This window comes from Colobus angolensis, unplaced genomic scaffold, assembly GCF_000951035.1.
Source record: "Colobus angolensis palliatus isolate OR3802 unplaced genomic scaffold, Cang.pa_1.0 Scaffold181, whole genome shotgun sequence".
Lineage (NCBI taxonomy): Eukaryota > Metazoa > Chordata > Mammalia > Primates > Cercopithecidae > Colobus > Colobus angolensis.
The window spans coordinates 4,667,851-4,683,897 of record NW_012114944.1 but is presented as its reverse complement, the minus strand read 5'-3'; the positions used below and the strand labels follow the sequence as shown (position 1 = coordinate 4,683,897).

The window sequence follows — 16,047 nt, the reverse complement described above, 5'->3', positions numbered from 1 at the left end:
GACAGAATGAGACTCCATCTCAAAAAAAAAAAAAAAAAAAAAAAAAATGATTCTGGGGCTGCTTTTCCTTAAAAGGAAAACCTTACCAAGGATTCCTGTGCCCTCACGATCTGCCTAAGTACTTTCTTCTTAACTCCTACATCAGTTGCAGGATAGTCTAAATGCCTCTTCCTGGATTTCAAGGCCAGCACGATCTCACCTCTGTCTATTATTTCACTGCAATGTCCCCCACGCTTGATCTTCCCTGCTGCTGTGTGTGATAGAATCTATTTTGTTGGCCCTCTCAACCTTCTGTCCCTCATTTTCAGGTCATTGCAAACCCCCATGCATTTTGGATAGAGGAATTTTCCTTCTGCACAACTCATCTCTGAGATGGGGCTGCCAAACACAGTCACGGGCATGTGACACAATTGGAACCAATCAAGAGTCCTTTCCAGGAATTCATATCATCCCAGTGGAAGAGGAAGTCTTCTCTTTCCTCTGGAGCCACTCTCTGGGGTGGTGGAATAATATAAGCCTAGAGCTGTTTGCAGACATCTCTGCCACATGAATCTTGTCCTCACTTGGAGGCAAGAAGCCATATTCACAGAAAAAGAGAAGCAAGACAGATAGACAGACACACACACATGGAGAGAGAGAACAGAGTGAGTGACCACATTGTCATGCCACATTGCTTGAGTCTCTGCATCCCCTGTCTTATCTGGTTTCATGAGCCAATACATTTCTTTAAAAAAAAAAGTGTAAATTTGAGTTGTGTTTCCTCTATGGGCTAATACAAAGTGTCTTGACTGCTATTCAGCTGTACTGGATTGCTGATGGCTCCCAGAATTCCACGCTGTCTCTGACTTACACCCTTTACAGGTTCAAGAGACACCATGCTAGCCACATGAAGTCCAGGAGGGAAATGCAAGGATGGCTCCTGCGGCCCATTCTCCTTGTTCCCTGGGTTTTTCTTCGGGCTACTCTGTGTGCCCATGTCCAGGTTGCCAGGGGGATTCTCCTGGACCACCTCCTTCATGCTCTCCCCCCATACCTGCTCAGACCCTCTGTTCCTTTGCACTCTCCAGAGTCTGCCTCCTTATGGAGCCTGGTCCCTGACATGGGTTGGCAGCCATTTCTCTCCCTCTAGTTCTGTTGCTGGGTAGGGGCTTTGGTTGCAGCAGGTTTCAGACCGTGAGGGTGTGCAGTAAGGACTCATAGCAAGTCTCCAAAAGACCTCCAGCATGATGAATTACTCGTGACAATTCTTCCCTCCCTTATCATGCCTGAGACTGTTCATTGGCTTCCCAGCCTTCAGGCACATTTGAGACAGCCAGGCATGAGACAGAGTGAAGGCTTAGAGGCCCTTCTGCCATTGTGTTTCAACTGTGTAACAAGACTCAGATGCTACACATGTCAGGTGTTCAGAGGAGGAAGTATGAGGAAAGGCAGGCAGGTTTGGTAGCTGGGGGATGTCACAGATGTGCCGGCCATTGGCAGAAGGGCCAGGCTAGGCCTGGAGTGTTTAAGGCTTTCCCGAGATGGGATGCGGCTCTGATGACATAGCCTGCAGAGGAGCCTCTGTGGCTTGCCTGATTGACCTTGAGGATACCGGGTTGACAGTTTTCAACATGTGACGGGAAAGCTTGGGCAAGGGCTGGTGTTTAGTGAATGTCAGTCCCAGGATTTTGACACTCATTCTCCGAGTCTGAATGGGGCTGGGGCTGACTCAGGGCCTCCTTCTGGGTCAGCTGGTTATTCCTCCTCTGGTGCATGGAGAGGCCTGAACAGCAACGCCATAAGCCTCAGTACTTTTTCCATGGTTAGCAAATGATGTCTCCTTGACTTTGGGCTCCTCCCCAAAACCCCAACCCACCTTGCCTCTTCTGTAACCCTGGGCCAGGTGGGCTGTGACAGAAGTGGACAGTGACTGAGCTTCATCGCCTCAGGAGCCTCCTGCCCACCTTCCCCTTGCAGTTCCTGTCCATGCCACGCACCCCTAGCTCTCCTCACTCAACGGATGGGCTGGTCCTCAACAAGCCACCTCTGGGGCTTTCCAGCCTCAAACTGTCTTCATTCTGTGACTCATTAGGAAGATTCTCACCGCTCATGTATTTATGAAGCCCCTGCACGGAGATTCTGGGCTGCCTTTTTTTCTTTGTTTTTCCTCTTTGATTTCCTTTCTACTTCAAGGACTCTGAGGGCGGATTCACTTTGCTGAGCTTCTGGGCCAGCCTAGCTGAATGGGAGGAAATATCCCAGCATACTTCTTGCCTGGTGATTGTGTTTCTCCTAGAGGGTCAGACCAAGAGCCAGAGAATCACATGCTTGCAGCTGGGAGGGAGCAGAGAGGCGATCTTGCATAGGGGTTCCTTGGGAAGATGATGGGCCCTGACGTGAGACAGACCCTGAGTCTGAAACCAGTCCTGCCATTCACCAGTGTATGAACTGGAACAAGTAACTCCCTGAGCTTTGACTTTTTTTTTTTTTAATTGTAAAGTAGAGATTAAAAAACTACTTTGCAGGGTTATTATGAAAATTAAATGGGGTATATCAGAAGTCTGATATTTAATGACCAGTAGCCAATACTACGTTTGTCTTATCCCAATCACCTTTAGAGACAGAGGCCGACTTGCCCAAAGTCATGCCCTGAGATGGCGGCAGAATCACAGCTCATCCTGTTTCCCACTCTGAGGCTCTACACAACCTACACTGGCCCCACTAGATGGGAGACAACAGCCAGGGCAGATGAGCATGATGGGAAAACCTTTCAGTTCTCTGATCATCGCCTGGGGGCAGCACCAGTGGCAGGATTAGCAAACCCACCCCAGGTCCACTTCCACATCAGCGATGGAGAATAAAGGAACTAGCAGGAAAAAGTCAAATGAAGAAAGCACCCGGAAAAGATGTTTTTATGTTCACTTACACGGAAAAAAAATCCAAGTATACAACATGTAGATATATGTTTCTCAGAAAATTCATCTCTATGAACCTGTTTGTTTCAGTCGCAGTTATAATTCAAGAATTGCCAAATGGAAGTCATAAAATTGTGGGGTGGGGGTTGGGGAGGAGAGCAGCCCAGGGGAAGGTAGTAATTATGTGCTATTTCTTTTCTAGTTTCAGATAATTTGGAGTTTCAACTTTTCCAGCAAGTCAGTTATATAAACAGACGCCATACTAAAATATGATTGTGTAAAAATATAAAATTCCTAAAGCATGATGGCAGTAATATTTTAGGGAAAAAACATTAAAGTCTGATAGCATCAGAAAATACAAATAGGATCATTTAAGCAGTCCTGTTTCTGTGTATGAACAGCAGTTGCAAATGATGGATGTACGTGAAAGAAAAAAGCATTTGATCTGTATATAACTTACAAAGCGTAACCTTTCTAAACACTGACTTTGTAAGAAAACATGAAGGACATCTTACACTCAACAACAATGGTTTAAAAGGAGGATATAACTGTCTGAAGGATGCGGTGGCAGAATGCCATGGCCTTTGTTTTCAACTTGCTCTTAACCTACGTTGGGATGCGTTCACACTGCTGGGTTTCCCGCAGAATCTAGCACCAATATATGGATCAGATTTTGTCTTTGATCTGAGTCCTCTATGTCTTCAGTTTTGAGTGTATTGAGGTATGTTTTCTTTGGTTGCTGTTGTAACGAATGTGTAGTAAAAAAAAAAAAAAAAAAAAACTATAATATTTACAACAATTTAGATCTCAGTGTCAACTCTTCACATAAGAAAACATTGAAAACTTTAAGAATCATCGGAAGGCCATTACTTCCTAGCGTCTGTCATGAAACTGTTTTCGATACACAGAACAATTAGCCGATTAGCACAGCTGTATGCTTTCTGGTCCAGAATCTTCCCCGTCCTCAGCGGGGAGGCAAGTCCTGTGACCGCCGTGTCCGTGGTTCGCCATGCTTCACAGTAGTTATCCACAAGGCGGACACCATGTGGGCTGGAGCCGTGCCAAATGACCTTCTGGGGCCTAAAAAGTAATTTTGTCGTGTTATTTTTCAAAATGACACTTCTTTGTGGTATTTTTTGGTAAGCAAATTGGCATAAGTTTAGTGAATCAAGTTAAACTCCTTAACCCTGATGCCAAATCACCTCTCTACCCTCATTGCCCTTGCTAGCTTTCTTAACACACTGGATTCCAGCCATACCCAGGTTGCAGTTGTTTTCAAATCACACCCTCTTCTTTTGTCAATATAAACCTTTGCTCATGGGGTCCCTTAGTCTGGAGGGCTTCTTTTTCATTTTCAGAGCAGTGACTCCTTCTCATCTTTCAAAGGCCAATAAATAACTTCCTCTTGCAGGAAGCCATCTCTAATTCTCACCCCTAAGTAAAAATGAAAACAAACATTTCCTGTATATCCTATAGTACCTGTTTCTCCACTTACAATTATAATATTCTGTCTAGAGTCACAGTTAGTATGTATCTATTTCCTCTGTAGACTGTGAGCCCTGTAAAAGTAGGAGCCGTGTAGGTTTATTACTGTGACTTCCAGGCCTGGCCTCAGGTCTAGTATAGACTAGGCACTGAGGAGAGGTTTGCTGAGTTGTTCTATTCTGAAAAACACACATAATTTTCAAGATTTAGAGTGCAAATCACAGTGTAGAGTTACAAGATCACCAGGAGTTGCATTGCTTACCACTTATGATGTGCCCACTGTGTGCTATATGTTTTCATATATATTCATTTTATTCTCACAATTCTATGACATAGATATGGTTATCTTGCCCATTTGACAGGTAAGGCAGCTGAGGTTCAGAGAGTGGAAATGTCTTGCCCAGGACTCCATACTGAGTTATTGGATCTGGGTTTCCTGACTCCAAGGACAAGGCTTTCTCTGAGGCCCTCAGTTGCCTCACTGTAGCTTTATGTTGACGATATCCTAGAGAAGCAGCTGATAAAGGCATCCCATTGTTAGGATGCCCCCTAAAACTGTCTATCACACCATATCTGAGAACTTCCACCCTCACTTACCATGAAGGATCTGTCATTATGTCTCGACCATCAAAGGAGTATATTGGAATATGCATATTGAACTGACCTCCGTGGCCAGAAAAAATTGAGTCCCAATTATCAAAAAGTACTTGGCCCTATAGAGACAAAATACCACATTAGAATAATTATACCATCAGCCTACAAATGAATTAAATTTTTACTTTTTTTTTTTTTTTTAGAGACAGTTTCGGTTTTGTCATCCAGGCAGGCTAGAGTGCAATGGTGGGGATCTTGGCTCACTGCAATCTCCGCCTCCCAGGTCTAAGCAATTCTCCTACCTCAGCCTCCTGAGTAGCTGGGATTACAGGCATGCACCACTACACCCAGCTAATTTTGTATTTTTAGTAGAGGTGGGGTTTCTTCATGTTGGTCAGGCTGGTCTCGAACTTCTGACCCCAAGTGATCCACCCATCTCGGCCTCCCAAAGTGCTGGGATTACAGGCATGCACCACCACACCTGGCCTATTTTTACTCACTCTTCAAGGCCCAGATGCCCCCTCACACTAGAGTCTCCATCCCCAATTCTAGAGCCTGGACAGAGTGAAAACTCAAGAAATGTTTGTGGTTTGATTTTATAATCCATTCATGAACCCTTTGCTTTTACTGTCTTATGTCTTGAGGCAATTTCTCTTATTACATGTGTGTACAAGACTCCTTCCCATCAAAAGTGTGTTTTACGTCTTTGTTTTATTATTGTTATTTTGAAAATATTACAAATATGTGCTAAGCTTCAAATTTGTGGCAGATCTTGTGCCAGTCTACACTGTGGGTGAGTCTACACTGTGGGTGAGATGAAGATGAACTTCTTAGTCCTTTCCCTGAAAGAGCCTGATTGCTTATATCCAAGAATAAAAATAATTTCAGTGGGTGAAGGTGCTGGAACAGAATTCTGGGAGAGGAGGTGGAAAGTGCTGGGTATGGGGTTAGGATGGAACTTGCTAGCCTCAAGGTTTCAAATTGGAGTACTCGGGTTGCAGAGATTAAAGGGTCTTGAGGTACCTTTAAGAAACAGTCATCAGGACCCAGAGCTTCTCCAGGGTGTGTGTGAGTGGCAACGAGCTTTCTCTGCCTAGTGTTGAAGGAGTCTGCTATTTCTGTGGAATAATCGAGGGATCCCACAGGCCCTGTCTTTTTTTTTTTTTTTTGAGACAGAGTCTCGCTCTATCGCCCAGGCTGGAGTGCAGTGGCCGGATCTCAGCTCACTGCAAGCTCCGCCTCCCGGGTTTACGCCATTCTCCTGCCTCAGCCTCCCGAGTAGCTGGGACTACAGGCGCCCACCGCCTGGCTAGTTTTTTGTATTTTTTAGTAGAGACGGGGTTTCACGGTGTTAGCCAGGATGGTCTCGATCTCCCGACCTCGTGATCCACCTGTCTCAGCCTCCCAAAGTGCTGGGATTACAGGCTTGAGCCACTGCGCCCGGCCCACAGGCCCTGTCTTACCCACAAATGGGGCAGAGAAATATCTGCTTAAATGCTCAGAGAACACCAAACCAGGGTTCAGGACAAAGTGCTCTAGTTTGCAGTGATTTTAAGCAAACTGGTTTCTTCTTCTGAGCCTCAGTTTTCTCATCTGACAAACTAAAAAATGAATAACTCTCATGTTTATTAGAAGTACCCATTAAGATAATGAGGTACTTTATAAGCAAACAAGAAAACCCTGTATCAACTAAAGAAGTTATCATTCTCTCTCTTGTATGCTCCAAGGGTCACACAAGCATAAAGAAAACTGAGGTTCAGGGAAGGCAAAGAACCCGCCCAAAGTGACATAGCCAGTCAGGGAGAGAACGGACTTAAGTCAACAGTCTTCTGTTGATGACAGGAATGAAAAGTGCCTCCAGCCCCTGTGGCAACTAATGCGTGCAGAAGGCAATGGGAACCATATTTATTTTTACCTTGAGGTTCACTATGGGAAGGCTGTATCTCTCTGCTTTCCTCACAATGGTGGACAGATCTTGCAAATGGGAAGATAAGAATGCTCGGTAGGTGGACAACAGTCCTGCAGCTCTGGCCTGCTTGAAGCACTGAAAATCAGCTCGAATGTCCCCAGAAAATGGCATGTTCAGAGCAGCCAAATGCAGCTGACAAATGTGAGACAAAAGAGAGCAGTCAGAATCAAAGGCAAACTCCAGTCCCCAGAACCATCTCACATTCCTGCAAAGATTCCAGACTTCTTAGGCTGGAGGGCACACTGAAGGTCATTTTATTCAATCCCTCCCTGACATTGGAATTACAGTCTCTGCCTGACCATCTCCAGGAAAGGAGACCTATGGTCTCCCAAGCAGCCTGTTTCAGCTCTCCGAACAGCTCTAAGTGGTAGAAATATCTTCCTTAGGTGAAAACAAAAACAAACAAACAAAAACAGAACAAAATATTGCTTGGACCAAATAAAGCACTTCAGGGATCTGAATCCACCTGCAGGCCATAAGTTTGAGACCTCTGGGTCTGTGCAGCGGTTTTAAGCTGGCTTTGGCCCTGGATCCCAGAGCTTCTCCCAGCTATCTGCCTGCTGCCCTTTCTTCCATCTCCTGGATAAGCCTGGGGCTAATCACACGAGGGGTCTGGGGGAAAGCCACTGAAAGAAGGACATGGCACCTATGACTAAGACTGCTGAGATAGGCCATTCCGGAAACTAGGGGTCTTATAGTCATTCCAGTCTCACATCCCTGCTATCTTGGTCAGCAGCCAAAATAAAAACCAATCCACAGTCTATTTCTCCCACACTTTGTCTCCCAAAACCCAGCCTCCTACTACTGTCCTCTCTCTCAGCCTTTCTACCATACCTTCTGAAATGCATTCCATAATCAAGCAACACTCATCTCCCTGCCTCCCGTCAGTCTCATCTCGGGGGTAACTTTTATCTCATCAACTCAGAGCTGGAAGGCTGGTGCAGGACCTGGGTCCAAGTTACCAAAAAGGAAAATATTTTTAAATATCTTAAGCCAAAGGACATGAAATGAGGCTCAGGTGGTGGGGCAGGAGGCGGCCAGTGTTTCTCTCCTGGTTTCTACCCTGCCTCTCAGATCTGAACAAAGCGTCTCTGTGTCCCAGTGACCAGGATTGCCATGGTGGTCTTCTGCTTCTCCAGCTTCCAGCCAGTTGGCCACAACTGGCCATGAGCTACAGTGAGTGTCCAGACTGCCCCAAGCAGCCCTTGCATGTCTCTGGATATTTTTCTCCAGTCACCACCCCTTTCCTTCCTGCCGAGGACAGACCCCAAGGCTGCCACCTGCTCCAGTCTCTCTCTTTTTATTCATCCTGGTTCTGTCTTGACCACCATGCTGGATGGAGGTCCAGGTCAAGCAGCATCACATCCCATCCCCATCTCCTTCCTGCCCTGCACTGAGCCAAGACTTCCCCAGCAGGCGTCCCGGTGGCTAGCATTTTCTGCTCTACATTCCCAGCCATTAGGATAAGAGGGAGCTTTAGCATGCTACCCACACACCACAATCACAGGCAGGCCACCAGACTTCCAACTTCACATATACACCCTGGCTTTTTGATGTCCTTGCCATCTGACTATACTGCCCTCACCCCCGTCTTCTTCCTGAGGGAAGAAGCCCTGCGGTCTCATCGTCTTCCAGTCAGTGTGCTTTGGGGCTACATCAGAGTGCGTCACAAGAGGCCTTGATGGAATGAGGCTTCCCCAATGCCAGGGGCCACCTAAGAAAGGCATAGGCAGGGGTTTCCTTGCCACACCTCTAATTCCACCAAGCCCTACTCTCCTTTAGAGAGACACAGAGAAATGTCTGAAATTACAGTTGTTTCTGAATGACAAGATTGGGGGTTTTTGTGTTCTCATGTTTGTATTTCTTTAATTGTTGCAACATTTTTATAAAACAACATTTTTATATTGTACTTTTATTAAGACAGTAATGTTACAACACTCAAAATGTTAAAATTATTATTTTGTGGATGGTTGTAGTTTTAATGAAATTGTAGGTGTGTTCCTATTTTCTTCTCCATTCTTTTCATGCATTGTTAACATTTTCTGCAATGAATACGTATTAGTTCTGAATTTATAAAATACCATTTAAAAAATCTTTTAGCTACTACCCTAACTTTGGGGCTTTTTGAAGGGTTACTGATACTCACATCTCTCTTTCTTCACTTCTCACTGACTCTTCAACCAACTAGAATCTTTTTGGCTACTAAATGCTTTGCTCTAGTTTCTAAATTTGAAGGACACCTTTTGGTTCTTCTTCTGAATTTCCTGGCAGCCTTTGACACTGTTGGCTACTACCTTGCTTGGCTTGCTTTCTTCCTCTCTGGCTATGGCTTCTCAGTTTCCTTCTCGTATTTCTCCCATCAGGTCCTTTTCAGTTTTGCTCCTCATAGTCTGATCCCTTCTGACTATACAGATTCTCTTTTGGGAATCCAACCAGCCCCGCAATAATTGCACGGCTCATCTCCAGCCAAGATTCCACTGTGGGGTTTCAGACCTTCAGAACCTATTCTCTCTTGGTAGTCTCCACTCAGGTTTCCTCCAGGCACCTCAGACTCACCACACTCCAAATTAGTTCCTCCTTGATCAATGGCAGCACGATAGGAAATGCTCACCTCTGTTGTTAGAAAGTGCCCCCACAATCCTTGCTACAAGAAATGGTCTTAGACCTTCAACCTCATTCTCCTGGTAATTCTTGATTGGGCTAGGAGTGGGCAATTGACCCAAGACAGACCGTATAAACTATCTCTTCCAAGACTCTGAACTGAGTCAGTAGTACTGGGGTCAGCAGATGTAAGATCACACAGAGTTGGGGCAAGAATCAGTGCCAGGGTAACCCAAAGCTGTGTGCAAGCTCATGTCACCTATGTATGTGTGTTGGGGTGAGGTTGGGAGGAAGAACGACCCTTTCAGAAGGTGGTCTGTAGAGATAGCAAAGCAGACTAGTAGAGACAAGAGTCCCAGGCCTGGCTGTTCTTCCTGTGATGGAGTTCCATGAGGTTTCTTTCTTTTTTTTTTTTTTTGAGATGGAGTCTTGCTCTGTTGCCCAGGCTCCAGTGCAGTGGTGTGATCTCGGCTCACTGCAAGCTCCGTCTCCCAGGTTCATGCCATTTTCCTGCCCCAGCCTCCGGAGTAGCTGGGACTACAGGCACCTGCCACCACGCCCGGCTAATTTTTTTGTATTTTTAGTACAGTCGGGGTTTCACCATGTTAGCCAGGATGGTCTCGATCTCCTGACCTCGTGATCCACCCGCCTTGGCCTCCCAAAGTGCTGGGATTACACGCATGAGCCACCATGCCCGACCTTCCATGAGGTTTCTATGCTGAGTTAAACAAGATCTTTACTTAACCTAGCAAAGGAATAGGGAGAGAGTTTCTAATCCCAGCAATGAAACAATCCCTGGAAAGGAAACTGTCACCACTCAATCATCCAAGCAGAAACCTGGGCATCATTCTTGACCTCTCTCATCCTTAATGTGCCATATTCAATCAATGACCCCATTAGTCACTCCTGCTTCCTTCATGTCTCTCAAATTGTCTACTAGTCTATGTGCTTACTGCTGTGATTCTAGTTCAGATAACACAGGAGCCACCTAACTGGCCTTTGGACCCCTGCTCCTGTCCCTTCTGATTAATCTGCACACTGTAACCAAGGTAATTTCTGAAACACCAGTCTTATCATACCTGTTTCTTGCTTTAAACCCTTCTGTAGCTCCCCATTGCCCACAGAAAATGGTCAAATTCTTTGGCTTGGCTTGCAGGCAGGCCCTTGAAACCTAGCCCTTGCTTTTGCTGACTTCCGCAGACTAAACATCTCCCTTTTCTGCCTTGAACTCTACTTTTTTGCCTGTAATTTAATACTAGCAATTACAGGAATGTACAGCCCTTCCCCTTGCCTCCCTCTATTCCATCTTCCCTTTGCCTCTTTCTTCCAGGCTCACCCCTGACCTCAGCTGTCCTTTGGGTCTTAGTTTGGAGGTAACCTCCTCCAGGTAGACTTCTCTGCCCTTCCTCATACCCCCAGCACCCTGTGTTTGGCTCACCCAAACAACTTACACACTATATTGTAATTCTCTGTTTTTTGTTTGCCTCTCTCACTAGTCTATAAGCATCATGATTGCAGGAACTGTGTACTAAGCATGAGACCTAGCACCTAGTAGATACACACTCAGTATTAGAAGATTAAATGTATAAATTGTACTTACAGCAGGCTTCTCATAATTGGTACTTGAAATAGGGTTTGGTGGAGGCAGAAGCTGATGTGGCTGTTACGAAAAAGAGGAAAAGAAACAGTTCTGAATATGCATTCAATCTGTTCTTCAGCGTGTATTGAGGTGTGAGTGCAAAGTTTCTTGAGAAGATGCTTTAAATAGTTTGCCATTGTCTGTAACTGTGACTCTTAACTGTAAAGAGTTTCATGACCTGCTGAAGAAATCATCTTCAGAAAGGGAGAAAATGTTCTCAAGACTTTTAAAAAGAGCACTGAATCAAGGAAGGGCATTCTTTTTGATAAACCCATGTCTAATCGCCAACTCTTTCACTTAATAGAGAAAGCTACCTCTTCAGAGCCTCAGTTTCATCATCTGCAAAATGGGGATGATAGTACCCACCTCAAAGCATTGCTCTAGGGCTAAAAGATGGACAATGCCAGTTGCCTATGTTCTTATAAGGCAGACAGTGCCAAAAATTAAAGGAATCTTCTAGATTGCTTATACCAACCAATGATTCCACAGATGAACAAACTGAGGCCAAGAGAGAGGAAGCCCTCTGCGGAAGAGGATTTGGCTATTACATGGGAGCAGCAGGTCTCCAGCCTCTGGATCTAGTTATTCCTCCACTCTATTGTGGGAACCTTCTGTTAGCACCCATTAATTTCTAGGACTTCTCCAGATACTAAACCATGCACAGTTGACTCTCCAGAGTTTGGAAAGCTTGGTGCTAGATACGAAGCAGGACTCAGGAAATGCTGATAAATGAATGCATGAGCAGTGCAACAGGGTAACTACTCACGTTGCTGGAAAGCGCAGGGGGTGGAGGGCTGTCGGCAGGAATGGGGATCAGTTCTCCTAGCTTTAAGAAAAACAGTACATTGAAATGAAAGATCAATTGCAAACTTCTCAAAAAAATGGCATTTATGGGAGTAGATTATTATTTTTAGAGGGTATTTGAAGGCAGCGTGTTAAAGAGAGTTTAGAAATTACCTGTAATTTTTTCCAGCCATCTCTAACGCGAATGAAAAACTCAGTGCTGTCCCTCAGGTAGATGAATGTTCCTTCTATAACCAAATGCGCTTTCTGCAGCATGTCATCCATGTTGCTGAATGCTGTGACCTGTCGGATCATTTCAATTCCAAACATTGCCATTATCATTAGAGCAATGGCACCATCTGATAACCCGGCCTTTCTGTAAAGTCAACTAGGAGCCGTCTCCAGATACTCAATAAAAAGACTTTTAACGTGCCAGATAGAGATATATACCTTCATTAATAACCAAAGGGCATTCTTCTTGATAAAACAAAAACATGTATACTTTGAAACATAAATCTAACCTATAATAAATGAATTAAAACAAAAACGATACTATTCTGTGAGTATAAAGACATTTACAAATTGTCAATGGAGTTATCTTTGTTTTGGTGTGGGCATTAGCAAAAGCATTGGTAAGTTTTGCCACTTCTATTTTTTCAAGCTACTTGGTGGCACTAACATGGTTAAATGGTGTTACTTCATGCTAGTCCTTGAAGAGTTTCAAATTTTTCATTTGGAATAAGAAAGGCAAGCAAGTAAGCAACTATACTTAAGGTCTTAAATCTTTTTTGTCTAGCCTGGTAGTTACATTAAATTCATGATAGAAAATGGAGGTCTGTAATTTCTCTGCCTAGAAAAGTGCCAAAGATTAGACAGCCATTTGGCATATCTAGAAGCACATATAGAAGCTACAAAAATCTATTGAATAGCATCAAATCTCAAAGAAACATCAGCCAAGAGAGTTTTTATTTTTCATTGTAACTGAGAAAGATGATAAAATATTAATTTTCACCTAGCCTTGAAGATAATGGCTTTGTGCATCAAAATGAATTAGATATCCCCCAAGGGAACTAAATATCAAAATTCCATCATATGCAGGACAGTTCTTTCTTTTGGCAGCCAAATTTTGCAACTAACATCCAGCAAAGATCAAAGAACATTCTTAGGAATCCTGACATCCTTGTGAAGTATTTGTCCATTTTTCTGCGAATTACAATAATCTTGGAGTGCTATGTCTTGTTCCAATGAACTGCAGGGTAACAAATGTGCCAGAGATGTTCTTTGGCAGAATGGGGAATACTGAATTACCCAAGTAAATCTGACCAGCTCAAGGACCTGTTGTAACATTGTTTATGCTCTTGGGCTTTTGTTGTTTCGTTTCTTCTTTTTTTTTCTAGAGATGGGGTCTTGATTTTTCACCCAGGCTGGAGTGCGGTGGTACAGTCATGGTTCACTGAAGCCTCGACTTCCCAGACTCAAGTGATGGGACTACAGGTATGCACCACCACACCCAGCTAACTTTTACATTTTTCTGTAGAGGCAGGATCTCACTATGTTGCCCAGGCTAGTCTTGAACTCCTAGACTCAAGCGATCCTCCTGCCTCAGCCTCTCAAAGCGCTGGGATTACAGGAGTGAGTCACTGCACTCGAGCAGGTTTACGCTTTTTGAAATACTGTGATTGGTGGCCAGGCATGGTGGCTCGTGTCTGTAATCCCAGCACTTTGGGAGGCCAAGATGGGAGAGTCACTTGAGCCCACGAGTTCAAGTCCAGCCTGGGCAACGTGACAAAAACCATCTCTACAAAAACAAAAATTAGCCAGGTGTGGTAGTGTGCATCTGTAGTCCCAGCTACTCTGGAGATTGAGGTGAGAGGATTACCTGAGCTCAGGGAGGTTGAGGCTACAGTTAGCTGTGATCTCAGCACTGCACTCCAGCTTGGGTGACAGAGGGAGACCCTGTCCACCGCTCATCCCACAAATAAATAAATAATATGATTTGTTCTTGTTATAACTTAGTCAATTCAGGATTCGAATGGTGGAACTTACATATAAATGATTTTGTTTTTCATGTCTTTTTATTTAATAAGTCATCCAAATAGATAATAAATCCCTTCTACTATTTATGGAATTGCACCAAACCTACTGTCATGAAGGCCTGATTCCCAAGGGATGTCAGACACAGGAGATTGTAGCCAGAGTTTTAAGTAAATCCATCCCAAAGGGAATGATGATGACACATTGATAATAATACTGACCAGGTTTCTGGATCCCGGAAGCCCTGGCTGTCCTGGAGGGCCAGGGGGACCTGGAAGGGCCACAGCTAAGACAAAACAGAAAAGAAAAGTTATACAAAAACTACCCTCTGAAAAATGTCTGAGGTATCAGCTGATTCCCAGAGAAAAGTGTGTTCAACCCCATTCACAGTGCCACAAAGCATCCCAGCTTCCACCTGTATCTTGGGTGCTCTGCCTGCAGCGTATGACTTAGGCCACATTGACTGGTTCAGGGAAGAGCTGGAATTCTTGATTGTTACCTGGATGAAGCCATGGCTAGTGCTTTTCCATTTCATAAGTGAATCAATTCCTTTTGTGGTTGTTTTACAAAAGCCAGTTTAAGTTGAATATTTTGTCACTTGCATTCAAAAATATCCTGACTCATACAACTTACTTCACCCAAGAGACAAGCATGTGACACTGAACAGAGGAAGCAGGCTCAGAAAGAGGAAGAGAAGGCTCTAGGGAGTGGGAGGAGACCAGGGTGGTGCAGTGACAGCAACTCTGGCCTTGAGGCCAGAGACATGGACTCAAGTCCTTAGTTTGTCCATTCCTAACTGTGATCTCGAGGAAACAGCAAGCTCTCTGAAGCTTTTTCCTCTTATGCAAAATGTAAAATAGGCATTTCTTCTTCCCTGGGCTGCAGTGAGAACTGAGTGCTTTGCAAATTGTATATATACAGCATTCATTTGACCATGGGCTCTTAGCTTTTGAAGAGTCACAGTGCCCTTAAAAATCAGATCAAGGTTATTGCCCTCTTTCCCAGAAAAATGCACACACACAATTCTACACACACACAAAAAAATATTACTGGGATGACAAATCCTGGAGGTATATCCTTGAACTCCCTAGGAGTCTATGATTCGTTAACTGAAAACCCTTACTTTAGGCTAACATGAAGTAGTAGTATTACAACTATTCCTTTGGCTGTTCTTCTCTCTCTCTCATCCTCTGCTCACCCTACCGCCGACAACTCCTCCAAATGTACCAAGCTCTTGGCAGAATTAAGGGTGTTTTTACAAGTCCCAGTAAAATTATACAATTGTTCAGGTCGTTGCAAGCAAATGTTCAGTTCTAACATAGGACTTGAACATCCACACATAGGTGGCAAATGTCTAGTGGATAGAGGGCCAGTGGACTCGGATTTGGATCCCAGCCATGCCTCTTAATAGAATTTGTGACCTCGAGTAAGTCTCTTCACCTCTGTGGAGCTTCAGTGTCTTCATCTGTGAGATGAATTTTATAATAATACCTGTTTTGTCTTCCTCTCAGGGTTGCTGTGAAGATTAAATGGAATAATGGCCATGAAAGTGTTTTGTAAACTGCATTGCTATACATTATGTGAGAAGCAACCCTTGCTCAATGCAGCAAGGCATCCCAGGAGCCCTAATGTAGTGTTGCCGTGGACAACAGATTTTCTCCACCTTGCACTCACCCTGTAATATGCCTCCACCTCCTGCAGTCCTACTCCTCCCTCATGGCTGTGTGGGCACCTATGGTTCCATTCACTCAGCACCTTCTTCCTTTGTAGGACCAGTATCCTCATCTCCTTCTCTTGGGACCTTCCCTTCACCTCTACAACCATTTGGTTCCAAAAGAGCTACCATGTTCTCATGTAATCCGACCGCCTGGTCATAGGGGATTGGTCCAAGATTGGGTACCTTGCCCAAGTCAGGCCCATCAGGACCCTTCTCTAGGACTTCCCCATCCCAGGACTTTTCAAACTAAAATAGTAAAAGAAGTTCAAGATTTCTAGCTGACAGTGGAAGCTATAAGTTGTCAGTAACCATATTTCCCGCTGTGCAGAGG

General features: G+C 44.4%; 1 protein-coding gene across 1 annotated transcript in view; it reads right to left on the bottom strand.

Annotated features, from left to right (window-relative positions):
- Positions 1 to 2,864: 2,864 nt before the first annotated feature.
- COL15A1 (collagen, type XV, alpha 1) overlaps positions 2,865 to 16,047 on the bottom strand; it is a 128,885-nt gene continuing 115,702 nt past the window's right edge. The window contains exons 36-42 of the mRNA XM_011939492.1: positions 14,221 to 14,285; positions 12,140 to 12,268; positions 11,949 to 12,008; positions 11,144 to 11,203; positions 6,889 to 7,074; positions 4,977 to 5,092; positions 2,865 to 3,974 (exon numbers count right to left, since the gene is read on the bottom strand). Of these exons, the coding sequence (XP_011794882.1) occupies positions 3,761 to 3,974; positions 4,977 to 5,092; positions 6,889 to 7,074; positions 11,144 to 11,203; positions 11,949 to 12,008; positions 12,140 to 12,268; positions 14,221 to 14,285 (830 nt within the window). The 3' untranslated portion in view covers positions 2,865 to 3,760. The remainder of the gene's footprint in view (positions 3,975 to 4,976; positions 5,093 to 6,888; positions 7,075 to 11,143; positions 11,204 to 11,948; positions 12,009 to 12,139; positions 12,269 to 14,220; positions 14,286 to 16,047) is intronic.